Source organism: Acanthaster planci, linkage group LG07 (assembly GCF_054643075.1).
Source record: "Acanthaster planci isolate LZ-2023a linkage group LG07, COTS_SCS, whole genome shotgun sequence".
NCBI lineage: Eukaryota > Metazoa > Echinodermata > Asteroidea > Valvatida > Acanthasteridae > Acanthaster > Acanthaster planci.
In genome coordinates this window covers 6276176-6296851 of record NC_141783.1, presented here as the reverse complement: position 1 = coordinate 6296851, position 20676 = coordinate 6276176, and the positions used below count along the sequence as shown (strand labels likewise).

Sequence of the window (20676 nt, the reverse complement as noted above, 5' to 3'; positions counted from 1 at the left end):
TTTTGTTTGAGAGGCCTCAGGGACTTCAGTTGCCTGCCATGGGGCTCCAAACTTGGTTGATTTTACACTATTTTCAATGGAGCTTGAATTAGTTCAGTGCACCCTATATTGCCAAGATGGCGGCGTCCTGGATGTCATGGCGGTTGGATTGAAAAATCATTTCTCACGTTTGCGATAGTTACACCAGTGGTGGAAAGACCGGAACAAGCCAGGGATAGCAGTTTTATGAATTGTGAGACATGAGAAACATTTGATTGTTGGCAGCAACACTCCACTGGTAAATACCCATGCAATCATGTGGAAATTCTGAAAAACAATTAACTCTGTCACTGTTCATGCTGTTTTGCGTGTAATTTTCAAGAAATCAGCAGTGACCGAAGGACTTGATGGTTTCCGTGGGCCAACCCTAACCGAGCTTAACCCTAACGGAGGCCAACCCTAATGACGGCTAACCCTAACGGAGGCCAACCCTAATTATGAAGGGTAACCCTAACAGGGCCCTAACCAAGGGTGGGGGTACTTCCTCGATGGTCAAGTACAGCCCGCGCACCAACTGACCAAGCTGTGGATATATGCGCAGGTGACTGAAAGTTCTCGAAACACTCTCCTTGGTGGTTTGTTCCACTCTTGTGTTGGAAGTGCCCTATTTTGGGCTCAGGTTTTCAACTCTTGGGCTGGAGCGTGTCAACAGGAATAAATTCTACGTAGAGCTTTCATGTCAAAGCATGGCTGAAGTTTCATAATTTTCTTGTATTTGATCTCTGCTGTTGGTAGTGTATGGCCAAAGCGGTAACCCTTCCTTATCAGTAGGACATGCTAGTTGAAGCTATTCATGGGGAAAGGTGCAATTTTCAAATGCTGATTGGACATTCTTCTGTTTGCACTATAGTAGAAGTGTACATGTACAGTGTATGTATAGGCAGTTTGTGCACATTTGCTATTGGCTGACCTTGATGATTTACTCCCCATAGCACAGCCAGTCGACTTTTTTTTCCAATTTATTTTCAAAAATTGAGTTTTTTGGAACATTCTCAACCATTCAGCATTGTTTCTGTGTCAGACTGTGAAAAAGGGGTGTATATAAAGGGTGCAGTGTCCCAATTCAAGGAAAATTCTCCGCCGGGCCGAGGCGCAGAAAAAGTACCCCCAGAGATTGTTTCGAAAAGAGGGGTCTGTTTGGGCCAGGAAATGGTGGAATTGTGTCAGTATGGCCCAGGATCATCTCTGTAGATTCAGGGGCACCCATCTGGGGGCAAAGCAGACAAAAATGGGATTGAAAATTAGTCAGAAGAGCCCCAGGAAGGTGAGGGATGTCATTTGAAAAATGGCCGCTGGGAGGGCTTGGCAACATTCACTTTTTGGGGGGTGAGTTTGTTTTGGGCGGATAATTAAAAAATTCATTGGTTAACCTACTAAAAATTGAAAATCAAATGAAATCTGAAGGACCAAACAGCACATTGATTTTTGTTTGAGAGGCCTCAGGGACTTCAGTTGCCTGCCATGGGGCTCCAAACTTGGTTGATTTTACACTATTTTCAATGGAGCTTGAATTAGTTCAGTGCACCCGTAAGGGCCGTGACCGAATCAGCTATTTTGTGGCTATAGCTTCCTTTTCGCGTTTGATGTACTGCGCAGAACAGCCTTAGCCGTAGATAATAACGCCCATTCGGACAAGGCTAGACTTTGCCTACACGCACGTGTTTGACTGTGTTGTCTTTGAGTAGTTGACTGAAACTTACTTGTCCAAAATGGAGACCTAAAGTGTGGCTAATATGGCAGAATTTGTTCACCAGAACCTCGAAGAGACTCTGCTCGAGCTAGAACAACTAGAACGGGTTGGGCTTTTTACAAAAGTAGAAATTAAGTAAGTTGAGCCAATGCCCGTTGGACATGATGGACAAGTCAGAACGTGTAACGTCCCAAGATATGGTCACACTCTATATTAGGGGCGGGGCTATGGGTTGAGGAGGTGCCGTTATTCCGACTAAACAGTAGGACTAGTCATATTATAATCATGGAGGAAGGAACACAGAGGAAGGAATTGTTGCATTCTCCCACGTTAAATAGTTTGTGTCTAAGAGTAGGAGTAGGAAGTTGCATGGACCATCAGTTACCATGTGGACAGAAAGAAAAACACAGGATTTGGATATTCTGTTCAATTCATGCCATTCTTGTGCCGTTGTGGTTAGTGTTACGCCCCAACTATAGCATCAGTCCCAACTGTAGTTGATACCGTCCCAACTAGAGTGCTATAGTTGGGCCAGCCCAACTACAGCAGAGAAGGTCCAGTCATTTGCCAGTATGCATGTGCCAAAGTCATATTGTTTACAATGTCATGTCATAGATAAAGTGGCATATATTAGATGAAGTGTGTCAAGTGTGAGATGCATAAACTTGGTCAAGGAAATTGGTCAATAGCAGTTGGGTCAGCCCAGCTGCACCACTACAGTTGGGACTGTCCAAATAGTTGGGACAGACGCTATAGTTAAAGCATACAATCAGCGTGACATCACACCAGCCACAGGCCCACACACACATGGCCACCATACGGTAAAGGGGAAGCATGCCCCTCTGTGCTGCACTGTTGCCTGTTTGCAACAAAGTGCCTGGATGTCCAACTGCGAGAAATATGCATGTTAAAAAATATCTGAATTTGTTGCAATTCCTTTACTCCAAAGAACTATTGTGAAGAAGAGGACAGGTTTTGAGTATCGTCTCGTCAGACTGAGAAAGGACAAGCAAGATTTCCTGCGGTATATACAGGTTGGTCAAAAATTCAGAGGCGGAGTCTAAATCACTTGACTATGGCAGCAAATAACTCACACCTAACAAGCGTGGATGTGATTGGCCGATCTGCAGGATCACCTGAGTGCCCTGCATGCTTGGTTGATCCTGTATAAAATTCCCAACTTTACTTCCCATTTTTGAAACGGTTTTTTCGAAACCCTAAATTAGACAGAAAAAGGATTGGCTGATCTCGCGTATTGACAAATCATGTCCAAAGAGAGTACTTTTGGCCCAAGACTTCAGCGATAGATAATGCTTTCCATTATTATTTTAGAGCACTTTCGCACAACTGTTTTTGACATCTCTCACTTTTTGGGAATCTCATCACATTGGCCGCGTGGCCATTTTATGTAAATCAGACCATTGGTATGATTATTAACCCCTTCACACCAGGATTCTTTTGACCTCGACTGCTGGGCTGCGGAATGCCCAGTATGCAAAGCCCTGTCCAGCAGCAGGCCCACATTGAAACCGTAGGTGCATGATGAATAGAATATGTAGTGTGCACTAATCCTCACACAGAGCCACGGCTGTAGCCGTCTATCGGCGTTAAGGGGCTAATATCTTTAAACCAAGGGTAGCTTTCCCTTTGATACCAGTAGTTACACTGCATATCTAAGTGTACCTGTGTTATTAGCGTGTTTGATCACTACACTCCACAGTGGAATTCTGCTCGTGCGTGTAGCACATACGTGTATGTTTATAACCGTTGCATGGCTAAGAATAAACCAATTTCCTGAAAGTCAGTCGGTTCCCTTGAAAAGTTCAGGGAGAACTGAAGAAAAAGTTGAACTGGTGCGACAAGATTCCCAAGACATTACTGTGAGCAAGCATGCTGGTCTAATTCTTGATTTAGTAGAGTGTCACAAGTCCTCCTAAAAGGCCTTGGAAATGGTACCTTTGAACCAAAACTCTGAAAAGAATGACTCAGAGAAAATATAGGACCAAACACAATCAAATATAGTTGAACACATTTAATACATGAATCCGCCTTTAAATACATGTACCACTAATTACACAGTTCATCTTAGATGAACCAACTTCCATTGATGTAAGTTTCATATCCATATTAGTTGTAGTTTGGAAAATTTTTGCAAAAGAAGGTTATGCTGCTTAATATTTTCTGGAATTCCCGCTTCGCGTGCACATTAGTGGTGTAGTGTCCAACCAAAATTGGCTTCCTATATCGTGTCATAAAACACCTGAAAAATGTCTGATTCTTTCAATCTTGGTTGCATCGGAAAGGTCAAATGTTTATCTTTCCATTGATGTACGTTTTATATCCATATTCGTTTTAGTTTGGATAATATCCACGAAAGAAGGCTCTGCTCCTAGCTTTTTTCAGGACTTCACGCTTCGTGTGCACATCGGTGGTGTAGTTAACGCCCAAAATTGTTTTCCTATATCGTGTCTTAAAAGACCTGAAAATCCTACAAACCTGGCAATCATTGTAGCATCTGAAAGGTCAAATGTTTGTCTTTCCATTGATATAAGTTTCATATCCATATTCATTTTAGTTTGGAAAATTTCTGCAAAAGAAGGTTATGCTCCTCGTTTTTTTTCTGGAATTCCCGCTTCCTGTGCACATTAGTGGTGTAGTTTCCGCCCAGAACTGCCTTCCTATATCGCAAACCTAGAGGAAAATATATCAAAATTAAAAGATACTGATGGGCACTTGTGGTCTTTGGTCCGGATCTCAGTTTGAGGCAGGTCCTGCTGTCGTCCCCTGGGCTAGGTGTCATCCTGGGATGGCGCATCGGTTGGGGAACGTCTACCCGTCAACCAAGACCCCAGTCCAAGATAAAAAGCCCTATTTGTAATAAAAAATCCATTTCGATTAAACACAGTTAACCACTTTCACACGATTCCTGACCAATCACTTTCACTACATTTCCAGAGTTTTGGATTGTCGCTTGAATAATTTACCACAGCGTTTATTTCATAAAAATCTCCTAAAACATTACAACGTTTTGTTCGCTTTTAATCAAACATTTGCTTTAACAAATGAACATAAGTTATTTTATCATGGATCCGTGAACTACAACATTCTTTCCAATAATAGATTAACGACACTTCACAGAATTTTGTTGCAGTTTTTATACAAAAGAAAATACTTACAGGCTATATCAGGTAACCTGGCATGGCTGTCAGATGTGGGCGACGAGGTGACAAGACTTCTAGACTGCTGGCATTCTCACTGGCATCTCGGTGCTCTTAAGCTCCCCAATACGACGCAGTATTTGCGACAATGAACCCGATCCCCGGCCAAACGCATCGGTCCAACCGTGGGGGATGAACGGGTTAGACGGGCCTCTTATGCCCCGATGTAGTGCCAGCAGTCAATCTCGTCACCAAGTGCCGAGCCGACGCCCTTCCCAAGTTTTTTATACGGAAACAAAATGAATGTCCCAAATTCCTTAAACCGTACCAACTAAACTGGAATTGGATTGCGGCCAATAAACATTCTTTTCTTATTGTCCAACGACTACTGACTACTGACCAGAGTCCAGTCCATACTTTTCAACCCTTCACCAAGTACTCAATATAAAATCACAGGCACTGGCCTCGGCATTTCGTCTGCCAGTGAATACCTTTAACCATTCAGTTCAATTGAACCACAACGTTCTAAAATTTAGCACAATTTTAAGTTAACAAAACATAGCACATTTCTGTAATAAAACAAAATCTCTTACATGAAATCAAACCGTGACATCTAGGCTCCACTATGCCCATCCATTATCAAGCACTAGTGTCTTGGGGCCAAGACTACTATGGATGGAAGCTGCTAGTAACTTTATGTATCCCCCATAGATGCATGTATTATTTCCAGCTATATTCAAGTGATTCAGATATGGCCTTCATTTCTTGTTCACATACAAATTTGGTCATCTTGACAAGTACCAGAATGAAACCTTGAATGCTGGAAAACACGCAGAGCAAAATCCTTACACCATTACTCTCTACCCAAGAAATTCTCCATCAAAGACAAAGCCCTACGTGTTTTCATCCACCCAACTCTTATTGAAGTTTGTAATCAAGTGATTTGAGGTAATTCATTGAACTGAAGGCAAAAGACCAGACTGACGCATGGTCCAGGATGGACAAATCAGCATTCTGGTGCCATGATTATGGACACAGTGCATAGAAGTGGAGAGTAGAAACTTGATGTTTCATTTGACATGTTTTTTGTGACTTTTTTGTCACAGTATGGATCGGAATCCTAAATGATCATCCTTGGCTAGAGCAACCAATGCTCGGCCAACCAATACCCATTTGCATTGTTATGTAAGTTTATCTTTACTGGAAAAAAGTTGACTTCTTATATTTTTCCCCTCACCAATTTCTTTTTATCAGTATATTGTGATAAGTGTAACCTTTTCTTGCATCTGGAATTTGTTGTCAGTGAGTGGATTTTGAGGACACTTTGTTTCACTTACATGTACATAACAAAATGTTTGGTATTTTATCCTTATTCCGATATCTACAGTATGAAGTCAACTTCTTAGCTTTAATCAAGAAGAGAAGAGAGGTAAGAATTTGTTAGCTGTAGCATTGTAGTAGTTTACATTTCCATGAGTATGAGTACGAGAATGAGTACTTTTGCATGAATACAAGTACTCACCCGCTCATCAGACCTTAATAAATGTCCAAACATTTTCTGTGTTAAATGTCTCCCTTTGGATTAAGACACTGGCTTGCTTTTCTTCCATTTAAAAAAAAAGGTTTTCTCTCCATCTTTTTTCAGCGAATTGGTTACTTCTTTAAAAAAGACGAAATTGAGTATGCCATCATCAGACGGATCCAGAAACTATTCAGGGTGAGGTGCAAATTGACCATGCTTTGTTTTTGAATGATTTTGTTTGAAAGTTGACCAAAATATTCTAAATCTTCTGATATGCAAGATGTACTTGTCTGATGCCTCGATTGATTTGTCTGGAACAGAGAGCGTGCACCATGTTCTGCGATGACCAGAAGCTGTGGTTCTCGCACATGCAGTTCTGCAAGAAGTGGGTAAGAAAGTTTGAGACCACTTACTCGAGATATAGAAATATGTCATCATGGATGTTAAGATCTTGAGGAAGATTGACGCTTGGAACAAGACAAATTTCATGTATGTTATACCTTACATCTTGAACAGTGTACATGTACAGGATAACTAATTTTGTTCAAGCAAGCGTGATGTGTCATTATTTCAACGTTTCACCAACAGTACTGGTAAACATTAAATTCTTACACAGTGTCATTCAACAAGGTCAGTGCTTCCACAGATTCCAAATTTCCTCAGTTATCTAAAGTTTGCTTTGTCACCAAACTGGTGGTGTATAGTTCTGGGCAGGCCGTCACCACATTAAGGGTACAATTTCTTTTGTTAGGCAACTTACTACTGAGTTGTGGGGACATTTCTCTGTCCCTATAATGTTTTCGGGCTCAATAAACTAGGTGAAATATTATGTTTTTGTCCCCACAACTAGGGTACAAGAATGTTTGAGCACATAGGGTTGCAAATATAAGTAATTGAACACATTTGCAGTCCACATCGGATATGTACTGTTTGCAACTTTTGAGAAGTGTTGCTGTACTGTTATTGTACAGGTGCACAACCTGTGCCATGGAAACTTCAAGACCATTCTTTACATATGGAGTTTTGGATAGTATGACACTGTTGCCATAGATTGACCCGTCGGGATCATCGATGCAAATTTGCTTACAAAAAATAGATATTAGGAACTGTTCTTATTTGGAAAAAGTAAATTGGTGATGATACGAGGTTTATCCTTAAATGCCAAAGCAATAGCGATTAGGATCATGGGTATTGAAAAAAACTGGATGGGATTTGAATAATTTCAAGACGTCACTGGCTGAATAACTTTAAGAAGGTAGATTTTTAGTGTGGTTCCTGATATATTCAATTGGCAGAACATGAACAATGAGTTGAGCAGACTGTTTACGAGACTACTCAAGGTGCACTCCAGTAACCCTGGTAAGACATCGGTGCAACACTCAAGAGATCAATGTTGTCCACTGTTGTTTGGTAACTTTGGTTGACCGCGGAAAATGCTGTTCTTAAATCAACTAAAGTTAAGGTGTTTTGTTAACTTTACCACATTTTTATACCTTTTTTGTATGACATTGATTTTTTTTTCTTGCCAATTACGCAAATCTAGTTGTACCTGTATTACATCCTTTCAGACTTCATGGATTTGTTTATATTGACATGTGTGGAAATAATCTCAAAATTTACTGATGGTCAATTTGGGGGTATCATATGTCCATTGGTTAGGGTTTGTAATTCATGACCAGAGGGTAAGGGGCTCAATCCAGCTGCTTAGGCAGGCCACTTAACAGTGTGTCCTTAGGCAAGCTACTTTACCTCAATTGCCTCTCTGCAACCATGCATGTAAAATGGGTATTGGCATTACCTAGGGAGAAACCTGCAATGGACAATTCAGTGTGATATACATGTACCTCATCTGATTTTTAATGGTCACAATTTGTCTTGCTGCACAGCACTGTGGATTATAGCAGCCAAGTTTCAAATGGAGGAAATCAAGTCAGCAGAGAATGCCAGAAGCCTGTTACTACGAGCCATCAGGCACCATCCCAAGAACCACAAGCTCAGAGTTGAGGTAGGTTTACGTCTTCATCTAGGTGTACACCTGTGTTGGTAGCTTGCAAAGTCCATTACTGGGTATCAAGGCTGAAGTGGAGATCAAGACTTGAATTGGGAGGGGGGGTTATCAATGTTAGGAATCTAGTTCCTTCAACCTCAGTTCTCCAGGATGTGGTGCCTAGCTTGCCTGCCGAGGAGTAACATGCAACACTTGACAAAGTGAAAATAAACGTGTTGTATCAAGATCGAAACAGGTCAAATGTCCTTCAAGCTAACTATCCAAGCCTGCCAGCCACCACAAGATCCAACAGTGGCATTGTTTCATGAGATTATCTCTTATTGTCTTGGAATCCCTCGCTGTGGTGTGCAGAAAGCGAATATTGGAAGTATGTTTTTTCCAGAAAAGGTGTGAGTAAGGTGTTACATATGTCATGAGTCCTCAATGTCACGCCTGAGTAGTAATAGTTGAGTCGGAGCCTGAGACTTTTAGTAACATGTCGAGAATTGAGTCTGAGTCTCTAAAATCATATCTTGAGACAGAATTCAGTCCAAGTCCTGAGTCACCAGTTTCAACTTAGCAAGAAATGATCACAGTGAGCCTGTAACGTAAATCTTGTTTGATTTTTCTCCATTTCTCTACAGTATTTTCGAATGGAGTTGATGCACGCAGATAAGGTAATGCCACACCCCTGGATGTGGGTTTAATTAACGTCACGCCCCTGGATGTGGGTTTATTTAATGCCACACCCCTGAATGTGGGTTTAATTAATGCCACACCCCTGGATGTGGGTTTAATTAATGCCACACCCCTGAATGTGGGTTTAATTAATGCCACACCCCTGGATGTGGGTTTAATTAATGCCACACCCCTGGATGTGGGTTTATTTAATGCCACACCCCTGGATGTGGGTTTAATTAATGCCACGCCCCTGGATGTGGGTTTAAGTGAAAATTCACTCCAGCATTGGGTTAGGGTCAGGGTCAGGGTTGACAAACCTGTCAGTAAACGTACAATACAATGCATCCAATATGATGCCATGTTGCTGAGCCCACGATAAAAAAGACAGTGATTATACACTTCATATGGTACATTTCTTTTACGCAAGAACTAAGCAGTTCTTCCACTTTTAGCATGCAAACAGATGGAAGCTAAGATTTTTCATTTATGAATATCGACATGATAATCTGTGATTTTTTGTGCATGTACGTGAGCAGCAAAGAACACATGACGTACTGTTGTGCTTTCATTGGCTTTTCAGCAAAGGAAACGCTGGGCATTGTTACAGCAGGGCAACATGGAGGCCAGGGAGGAAGGCATGGAAGACCCCATCTTGAAAGGCAAAGTGGCCATGGTGGTCTACAAGATGGCCATCCAAGATATACCAGGTATGGCATAATATTGAGGATGGAACTTTGATATTGGCTTCTGTGCACCAGTTCCCCCTAACCAATGAACAACAGCAAGGGGCAAGGTTGAGCAGTGACTATTTTTACTATAATTCAACCAACGTCACCCAAAGAATGGATGGGTTGTCCACCAAGTCATCCATTTGGAACTGAGCCTGTAGGCATGATGGCACTCCTGGTCATCAATAGATGATGCCATTTGTCAGCACAGAAGGAACTATTCACACGAACCTGCTTGCAAGGGGATACCATTTACCCTGAGCATTGCGAGAGTCACAGCCAATTGCAATGTGTGAGTGGTGATGAGATTTTCATACCAAATGGTTAAGCGGGTCATTTGAGTGTTTACCGTGTTGCCCGTGTGCGTATTGTCGAAAAGTGATTGATTAGTGGTTGAACCCCTGAACTTGCCCAGTGCTGGGCTGACCGTCTGGTTCCCATTTCCATAATTATTCAGAGTGAGAACAACAATGGAAGGATTCGGGATCAGTCTACCCACCTCTCTCGGTATATGTATGTGTAAATGAGAACCAGTGTGTATCAACCAGTGAAGTGTTAATGTCAGCCATTGGTGTTAACTAAAAAGGGAAGCTGTTGCTAGGTAACAAAAAGCCCTCTCGTGTTCACGCTCCAAGCACAGAGCTCCCTGAATTTCTGGAATTTGATAAACCTAATTAATTGTACATGTATCAACATCTTATTCCCAGACTATTCGTGAAATAATGTTTCTTTCATTCTACCCATTTTCCTAACATGTCCATTTACCTGTTACAAATGTTAATGTTTCATCACACATGGTACATATTTTGGATGAAATCTTCAGCCTGCTTAACCCTAAAAGAGTCGGGGACGGCGGAATCTCCTCAACAGTTTCTCTAGTGTCATCCCAGTGTTATTTTTCACATGCTGAGCCTCAAGGGTTTTTACAGTACCATCTTGTCGTCATTTTGGCACCAATTTCATAAAAATCGGACATACCATTCTTGCACAACGTGCACTGTTCCCAGTTAGGTCAGCTAAATATCCATGCTTCTTCCATTGTGCGCTCAATGCAGGAGGGCCGACAGGTTTGGGGTCATGAACTTCAAAATGACCATAACGTCAAACTGAGTTTCAGGGGGAATTCACCCTCCCCCCGGGTTATGAGATGGACCAAAATTACCTGGCTTGCAAAGGTTATAATCAACAGAAGAAGTTCAACTAAATAAATCATTGTCCAATTCCTTGAGACATCTGACATTATAGTAATTAGTTAATTTGTCTTGTGTGAAGTTCAAATACGGAACCACGGGCAAACAAGTTCGAGTCACTGCTGTTACCTGCTAAAGTTTCTGTAGTGTCTTTGAATATTGCACAAGGAAGTGATTTGTGTTCATGATCTGTTTGTCATAAAGGTGATATTGATCTTCATCTGGCCTTTCTCTCTGTGTGCAAGAAGTTTGATTTCACGCAAGACCTAGAAGAGGAGATATATCAGGAGTAAGTGTCCAATTAATTAAAGGGTTTCAATTACTAATTCAGAAATGCATACTGCTCTCATTCAGTAGTTGTGTTTTGGAAGAATTTTTATTGTATTTCAACAATTTAAGAGGTTCAATAATTCAAGAGGTGTATAAGACACATTACCAGCAGTGCATCAACGGTTGAATTTATATACAGAGTTTAAAAAATGGAATGTATTAGATAAAACAGTTGGGATTAAAAAGTTCAAGCCAACGTTATTGTCGTTTATTTTTATGCTCATATTGCAAACTTCTTGAAAGTAGCTTTTTGAGGATATGACTGTCTACCTTCAGGAACCTTTGCCAAAAGTTATCATTGCACTTGTGGAGACTTGGTCGTTTTGTAGTGTGCTGAGCAGACTGTTCACAGAACCTATGTTCACGTTCACTGTAATGAGGCAGTACATGAATGTAGCAAACATAACAGATAGGACTGTAGAATGAATACGTCCGTGATTGCATGCTCAGACTAGTCCTTAGGATGAGTTGGAGACCGGTGTTGTTCAGTGGTTGCTTTTTGTCTTATACACAGCTTGTTAGAAGCCCATCCAGAGAATGAGCTCATGTGGGATGCTGTTGCCAAGAGACACCTTACAGCAGACAGCAACGGTAAGTGACTGTTTTTTTGTTTTCCACGTCATGCTGCAGTGACTCGTGAGGGTTGTTTTGCTTCCGAAGTGTTTTTGAAATACTCAATTTATACAGAAATACAAAATTGTTGTTAAAAATTCTGCCTCAACAGGATCAGAGTCGATCCATCTCGCAGAGGAGACGCAATGTCATGAGGTGTACGAGAAGGCTGTGAAGAGACTACCAACAGCAAAGATGTGGAGTATGTACATCAACTGCTGCATTGATAGACTACAGCTCAGAGGAATGGAAGACATTAGTGACAAGGTCAGCCAGGTCCTAATTTCACAGAGATGCTAACCAGCACCATCACGTTTGAACTGTCAGCTTAACACCATCAATTAAAAAGTCACAGAATTTATAATACCGAATAGACAACTCTAACCAATCGTGCGTAACTGTTTTCATGGAAAGAATTCCACATACACCCCGCGCGCAAACCCCACGAGACTGCACGGTCTGAAAAATTCTATGCGTGTTCTAAATGAATACCTCAACAGTTTCACTGCTAACTCTGACTTGTTATTTTAGGACATCTTATTGCTTTCAGATGGCTGGTAGGTCACTGCAGGGAAAACAAGTGGCGTCCGTATATGGCATTCTTTCCATTTCACATCTCCATCGTCCCCAATACACAGATGAATACTTTTTTGTTGTTTTTCACAGCGAGCTGAGAAAACTGTGCAAGTCTTTGCATCAGCCAGTAAACAATCTTCACTGCCAGATGACCTGTATGTGAAATGGGTACGTATGTGGTATAGAAACCCTGTCTTTAGACGGACAGATAACCAATCTTTCATTTCACCATCAAAGTATTATAGACAGGCTTGTCACTCCCAGCCATAGCCAGTTGCTTAAGACACAGCATATGATCTCTGATGTCAGATCAGGCAAGCAACTAATTACAAAGTGCTTGGGTTCTGTTACTTAGCCAAGTCTGTGTTGAAAAGTATAGGCTGTGGCCACTTGCACAATAGAAACGGCTTACGGCTGCAGTCATTACCCAAAGTCAAGTGTGTCAACACCCCCGGCCTTAGCCAAAACTTAAAGTTTAAGACACGACCCCAACAGCTCAGTCACCTAGTTACTGCCGTGGCGATTGCAGGACAGTGGCTGGAAACAAGGATAGTTTCACTCAGAATGAGTCAGCTGATTTAGTTTGGTGTTTGATCACAAACTCAAGTGACTCTTGAACAGGACAGTGAACAAATCAAAGCGTGTTGCTCTGCAGAGCAGGATAGGGAAGGGATGTTGGACCCCCCCGTCCAGGGAAATTTCCAAATCTTGTCTTCCGACCCCTGACTCCTCCCTTTATCACAGCTTAATCCAAAGTCACGTTTTGCTGGAGGAACATTGAACTATTACTTGATAGAATAGTCACTTGAATTGTAGGCAAGTGGTGGTAATGTTTTTGTTGTTATTGCCGTTTATAGAAAAGCAGCTTATATCAGCCTGAACGTTGAATTTACTAGACAGTGTACATGAAAACTACCCAAGGCAGAGATTGGATTAAAGGAGCGCAAATACAATAATAAACCAGAGAAATCAATAAGTAGTTAAAACCTGTGCTTTCACAAAATGTGACCCTGGAAATTCAAATTAAAAACACAGACCCATCACTGTCTCCAAAGGAGATGAACATGCTGAGCTGGTGTTAGTGAATTGAGCACTTTATTAACAAGTCTACGGAGATTAGGAACTGGGCTGTGATAAAAATGTTCTGTAGACCAGAGATGCTAGTATGGGAACTTTTAGATTCACTAAATTGCTTGTTGAATGAGAGTTGAAACGTGTTATTGCTTATTTGTAACAAAGAGGGGCTGTGGGTGTGTACGGGGGTTCCAGACCAAGAGTAGTGTCCATGATAACTGAGCATTTCTGGTAATTAATAATGGAAAAAACTTGTGACCTCTACATTTGTGCCAGTTGGCAATCATGTATCAACTTGATGACATTAGAGAAACACACAGCTGATTTGGTTAGCTGACATGTGGTTACTGACACCTATCACCCTATCAAGAGCTTTGAGCACATTCATTTGGGATTTTTTGCCCTGCCCAATGTGTTTTATAACCCTGTATACTTGGTGTTTGCCCTTGAAAGCTTGTCAAAAAAACCACAAGCATACTCAGGTGGGACTCGAACCCACGACTTCCTGCTTACTAGTGCAGACATGTTAACTACTCGACCAGGGAGCTTGCTGGTGTCAGCTGGTTGGTTCGAGTCAGATGTAGCAGCGGGTACCGTGAAATCTATTTCCAAGGATGGATTTGCACCGGGGGATGTTAATTAATTTGCCGCGAGAGCAAACACTGAGTGTACGGGCTTATAACACACTTCAGGCAGGGCCAAAAAAATGCCACATTAATTAATGTCCCCTGCTCAAATCCATCCTTGGAAACAGTTGTTCGCAGTACCTGATGCTACATCTGACTCAAACCAGCCAGCCAACACCGGCAAGCTCGGTGGTCGAGTGGTTAAGATGTGTGCAGTAGCAAGCAGGAAGTCGTGGGTTCGAGTCCCATCCAAGAATGTTTGTTGTTTTTTCACAAGCCTTCAGTGGCATACACTGAGTATACAGTGTTATAACACACGTTGGGCAGGGCAATCCAAAATTAATTAACGTTCCCGGCACAAATCCATCCATGATGTTATATAAATTTTGCGCACATAGATATATATCAGATGCTGCCATTGGAACTGCTGTAGACTCGGCTAGACAATGGATGATACCCTCATTATGGAACTGTGTGCTGTCTAGGGACTTAAAGATGGAAGTACATTTTATGTTCAGTCCAACCATGTTTAGGCACATAACTGTTCTGATTTCACATGGAGGCTGCATTCAGGTGTGAAGCTGAGATTCAGTAAAAGCCTGTTGAACGTCCAACGCGTTCTCATTCTATCATTTCGTCACCAGATGCACCTCCTTCAGAATCTGGGTAAGATAGATGAGGCCAAAGATGTAGCAGCGTCGGCCATCGTCACTCATCGCCACTCGGCGGCTGTATGGGAGGCATGCCTCAGGCTGTCCATCCAAGACTCCGGAATGGGTAACATCACAAAAGTCATTTGTACATACCAATACATACGGTAGTATGCTGGATATGACTCAAGATGTTGTGGGTTTTTATGTCGTACATGACTCATTATCATCTTTGTATGTTACATGACATGGATGTGTGGCTCATGGATATGGATATGCAGCATGATGGTGGGTGAGTTTGTTTGAATAGGTACTGCCTGTCCATGCTCTTTTTACTGTGCAATGGGCCTGCTGTACCCAATCAAACAGAATCACACAGGTAAAGACCTGTTGAAGTTTGCATGATTGGGTACTGTGAGGTAAGAGTGTTTTTCCAAGGTGTTGAAGTTTGTGTGATTGGGGAAGGTTAGGTCCAGCAACCCTTGGGCAGTTAGGATTAAAGTTGACAACCCATTCAATCTTCTATGAACAGACAGAGCACACTATCTGAAACATTGACTTCACCGGTTGTTTTCAGAGCCCCAGTCACTCACAAAGAGGTACATGATGCTAACCTCATACTTTCATCTTGTTGCTAAGCTCACCATGCAAACCTTCCAATCGTGCTTGACTCTGTATAATTAATTTGAAACAGCGTGAATTGCTGAACGTGGATGTGCCATTTGTGCATATTTCAGAATGAGATTGTAACAATGTTTACACGCTACGAATATTTATAAAATCACCACTGCTTTGATGTACATTGACAGGGCATAAACAGCATTTTAACTGATGTCATAGAAACCAAAGGTTACGCCACTGTGATTCACTTAAACTTTAGCAAAGCCTGTTGCTTGCCCTCCTAACTTATTTGCACGGCAGAACCAAGGAGTTGCCATGACATGAGACATGTTCTTAAACACGGCTAAACCTGAGATGCCTTGCATCCCTCACTCGTTTAAAAACCTCATCCTACTCATGACAACCGGCAAATTTAAACTCTCAGACTTCCTTCCATTTGAAATGTAATAGTTCTTTTGTCTGAAAAAAGAGTCCTTCTTTATGATAAACATTCGCATGCATGCTTTCCCCATATTCGTTGTGCTCAAGGCAAGGAACATCAGCAGGCTGAAGTGTCTCAACTCTTTGACAGTGCAATCTCCTTTGTCAAGGCCAAGGTCAGTGCAATCAGAAACCATATAAAAGTCCGATCTTTTTGAGCAGCCAGTCGCTTTGTTGTGGAAAAAAAACAGTAAGCCCGTCTTTGAACTATTCCCCAGTGAAAATGCTTAATATGCCAAACTGACTGTTTCTATCTACACTTGAACTCTGCACCCATTCCGAGTAACAGGCTAACTCAGTTTGGTCACTTGGTGCCACCTTTTATTAAGCCAATCACCATTTTTCCACCATGATGCTAGTAATAAAAATATGTAAATTATGGCTCAATTCCAGGCCACTTGTTAGTCAGATTTTGTCATCCAGCATAATTTTTGCAATCCAGAATAAATTTTGCCATATTGGACTGTAATAGGGAAAAAGTTAATTGGATGGGTTAAAGGCTCTGAAGATTATCCTAGATTTGCAGTGGACCGTTTTCAAGTGCTGACTTGGTTGTGTCTTTTGTGTTTTTGCCCAGCATGCACTACCACTCTGGAGATTGGGGCTAGAATGGTGCCTGATCATGAACCCTGACAATGTACAAGAAATATTCAAGGTACCATACTCCTATGTGACAATGTCATTTCAAAAGATTAGTCAACTCTGGTTCTGATACCCATCGACTCCCAGTATTAATAAGCTGAAATGTTTCCTCGTACCCCCAAAAGGTGAAATTATTCTAGATTTTGTGAAATTCCCTCACGATTCTCCTCTGGTTCCTTGCAGACCTTGGATTTGCCCCTTCATCAGTTAGCGCATGGCATTTTCCATTACAAGCTCTAAAACACGGATAGAATTCCTCCTCACATTTCCAAGTCACATTCTCAGGAAAGACCTCAAGATTCCACATGGTTCTAAAAAAATTCCTCATTGCAGACTTTGCTCTCTTTGCATTTTTAATTGCCTCTTTTATTTGGATGATTTGTTTTAAAACTGAACATTTTTCTTTCTGGTCTGCTCCCAACAAGACTTCCTCAGGCATAATGTATAGCACTGCCTTAGGCTCTGTAGATACCATCATCAGGTATTACAAATGCATTGTATTTAATAATGACTGTATTGTGTTTCATTGTTGCTGTTTTAGGCAGCTATAAAAGAGCCACCTGCAGTCTCAACACCGATGAAGATAGTGTATCTAGAGTGGGTAGCCATCAAGAAGGGCATCAGTAAGGCTAGAAAGATCTATAAGAGGTTGGTGTCATTGTTTTTCTCCCTTTGCAGAGGGCAAAGGCTGCTCTTCAGTCCTAAAATTAGTCCAGGGCTGGACCAGAGTCATACCCCGCCCACACTAACTTTCTCTGAAATCACAGTGCCAAGCCTTTTTCATCAATGCTTTGCACACATTTAACATCACCTTAGTGTAAATGAGGCACACCTTCGTAAGATCTTCACCTCTCAATTAAGGGCAGTTAAGTGAAATGTTAACTTGAATATTGCACAAGCTCAAAGATCACTGTCAAAATTTACCAACATAGCCAGTATCTGTATACTCGGTCATACGAATCCCTTTACCGATTGCAGGCTGTCCAGGGAAAGACCTCTGTCAGTGGATTTCTTCAAACAGTACATCACCATAGAGCAGGCCCAGCCAGAGCCCAACATGGCCAGAATACGCCGTGGCTACGAAGACGCTTTGGCTGAATTTGGCTCATCTAGACCAGGTACTGCCCTCAGTCACATTTGAGAACGGATCCCACAAAGTGATTCTGAAGGCCTTTTTTTTTTCAGTAACTTTGTTTTAGTTTGCATTGGAAGGAGCAATGATGGAAATGTTGAAGGTTTCTACTGATGCCAATTGTATAAGATTTGCTGAGAGGGCTTTAACACAAAGGTTGCTGTGGTGATGTACAATACATTTGGGTCACATTTCATATTGATTCTTGGTCCATGTGGAAGTGAAGTGTACCATCAGAGGTTTGTCCAAAAATTGTTGCCTGTTGAATGCTGACATTTCATTTTCCGAGGCTTGCGTACCCATTGAAAATGTTTTGATCGAAAATTTGAAGACGGTCTGGGCTTGATAAAAGGAACTTCAAGTTGGTAGGACGGTCACAACGGCTTGGACCCTTTGGACCAGTAGTGGCCGATTGGTATCAACACTTTATATTTTGTGAGCTTGTCATGTAAAAAAATTACACACTTTACTCGGTTGGGACCCGAACTCGCAACCACCTGCTAATCCATGCAACACATAACATGATAACAAGCACTTATTTATGTGGTTTAATATGTATTTATTTGCCAGTTCTGCACGAGATTGATTTCACTTTTCACTTTTTGGATTTGTTTTGTTTTCTTGGTTGAAGACCTGTGGTTAGACTTCATTCGTCTGGAGAAGGACAGCATGCAGGCTGCACAGCTTCACTGGAGAGCCATGAAAGCACTCTCAGGCCCTGGCCTAGAAGACTTCACTAACGGCTACACACTGCTGCAAACTGGCCATGTATCCTAGCCAGCACTGTCACCACAGGGACGGAATGTGGAAGTCGAGTGCTTCACAACTGTCTCACAATTGCTCCACATGTAATCTTGTGAAGTACTTGACTGAAACACTGCTGTGGTGATAGGGCAGAGGTGCAAAACTATCGTAGCCCAAACTTGTGTAATTTCCTCACCCACTTCCCATTTGCTTTGTTACATGTCTACATGATCATCCAATCTTTCTTATGATAAATGGAGAGAGAATTTTTTCTACAGTATGGGTGATCACTAGATGATGGACTGTCAGGGCACAGAAGTACCCGTATTAAGTTCCAAACAAAAGCCAATTGGTCAACTTCCCATATGAAGATATTTGTTTTTATATGAAAATAAAGAGCAATGTTCAGTGCATTCACCTTGAAATACTTCCGAGTCGAACATTGCTCACTGTCAAATTTCAGGTTTGAAAGAGGTCGTGATTGGAAAGATTCTGCCCAGATTTGTGAAGCTGGAAATATATTTGCTCAACAAAATTACCTGTATCCAATATCAAATGCGGGTCAGTCACATGGGGCATATAGATGAAATTTTAGCTGGTAACCAAATTTTTGCCTGGCAAATGTTTTCTTTGTTTAGCAGCCACACACAGGCTGGTCCCAGCACTTGTCACTAAACACCAACTGCCAAATTATTTTCTTAATGTTTTCAATCCTGACAAATTAATTACAATTCAATGATGATGTTATTTATTGACATTACTGGTCAGTCTCATGTTTAGTCACAGGTTACAACATCATTGGTTCAAACTGTGTCATTTTGAATTTCCCACAGACTTTATTTATTGAACATTTCCTCACGATTCTCCTAGATAATTTATTTATGCATGTTATTCTGGAACTTAACCAATTGTATTTTATTTATGCATCTTCAAAGATGTTGAATTTTTGTAAGTAATCATCAATTGTTCCCAATGACTTTTCCTGTTTTTCCTCGACTGATAACTTTAAGGTTAATTCTCATGAATTTGAGTTGTCTATTTGTGTTAAGTTTGTGCCCTTGGAGTAAGGCATGCTGTAAGTCACATCTCCATTTTGTACAATTTTAATATTCTTGGAAAGTGTTGATGTCACTGATAAATGCCCAGAACTGGAAAAACCAATGCAGTTCTTTTGTTTTGAAAGTTGTTTGATTGTTTTAATGACTTTTTAACTTATGAAAACCGACAAAATATTTTTCAGATTGATTTCTAGGTTAAAAGTTGTACAACTTGCCCTCGTTTAGCTCCGGGCTCCAAATTGGCCAAGTGAATAATATAAAAGGACCAAATTATGCATTCCTGTTGATAGAAATTCACCCAATTACAGAGTATAACAAAGGAGTTTTGTAAATTTAACATTTATGGGTTGTTATGTTGACAACCGTCATTTTCAAGTATCTGATTTTTTAAATCATAAAAGTAGAAATCACTTTGAAGCATGAATCAATCTCAGATGCACCAAGAACTTTTCGTTGAAAAGCCAAAGAGCAGGGCTTTATCGAGAGAAGGGTCAATCAAACGTTGATAGAACTTCTATTAGTTGGAGAGCACTATCAGATGGGCTAAATTGTTTTGTTTTGAGGGATAAAATATACCCTTTATTGTCATTGCAGTTAGGGTAACACTTGGGACTTCTCATATTGCAGACGTTTGCATTTTGTATCAGTACCTTTATTCAGATATACATCATGCTGATGGGTGTATAGATGTACATTTGCCCAGGTTTCTGTTGCTTTATTAAGACGTGTTACATTGAATATCATGACTCAGATGGATCTGTTCTTTTGTTCCAAAGGGATTGCCTAGTTCATCCCAAGTACCAAGTTCACCCCATTATGTGGTGATATAATTTGACATACAATCTCAGTAAATCCCTCATAAAAGAATTAGAGGGCTTCCTATCTATCTGGCGAGTCACTGGGGATTATTTGGCTTGGATGAAATGGGAACATTTAACCCTCCCCATTCCTTGTTTTTGTAGGCTAAATTTTCTTCACTGGCAAAATTATGCCAAAATTATTATGGGAGTATTGCTGCTAGTGTTAAGAATTTTGTCCATCTAGCGTTTGGGTACAGCAGCCCCCATTGAACAATTTCTAGCCCCTCCCCTTCTCTTTTGATTAATTTTTGATCAATTCCCACTTGAACGACGTCC

At 41.1% G+C, this 20676-nt stretch overlaps 1 protein-coding gene across 1 annotated transcript; it reads left to right on the top strand.

Moving 5' to 3' along the window:
- The first annotated feature begins 1601 nt into the window (after window positions 1-1601).
- Window positions 1602-20278, top strand: utp6 (UTP6 small subunit processome component). The gene is made up of 19 exons (XM_022233664.2): window positions 1602-1864; window positions 2679-2763; window positions 6275-6316; window positions 6533-6604; window positions 6730-6798; window positions 7705-7768; window positions 8296-8414; window positions 9041-9073; window positions 9658-9784; window positions 11200-11284; window positions 11840-11916; window positions 12050-12204; window positions 12604-12681; window positions 14858-14990; window positions 16013-16080; window positions 16542-16619; window positions 17148-17254; window positions 17585-17724; window positions 18370-20278. Exons 1-19 carry the CDS (start codon window positions 1773-1775, stop codon window positions 18513-18515), a joined length of 1770 nt encoding a protein of 589 aa, XP_022089356.1. The 5' UTR covers window positions 1602-1772; the 3' UTR covers window positions 18516-20278.
- The last annotated feature ends 398 nt before the right edge of the window (window positions 20279-20676 follow it).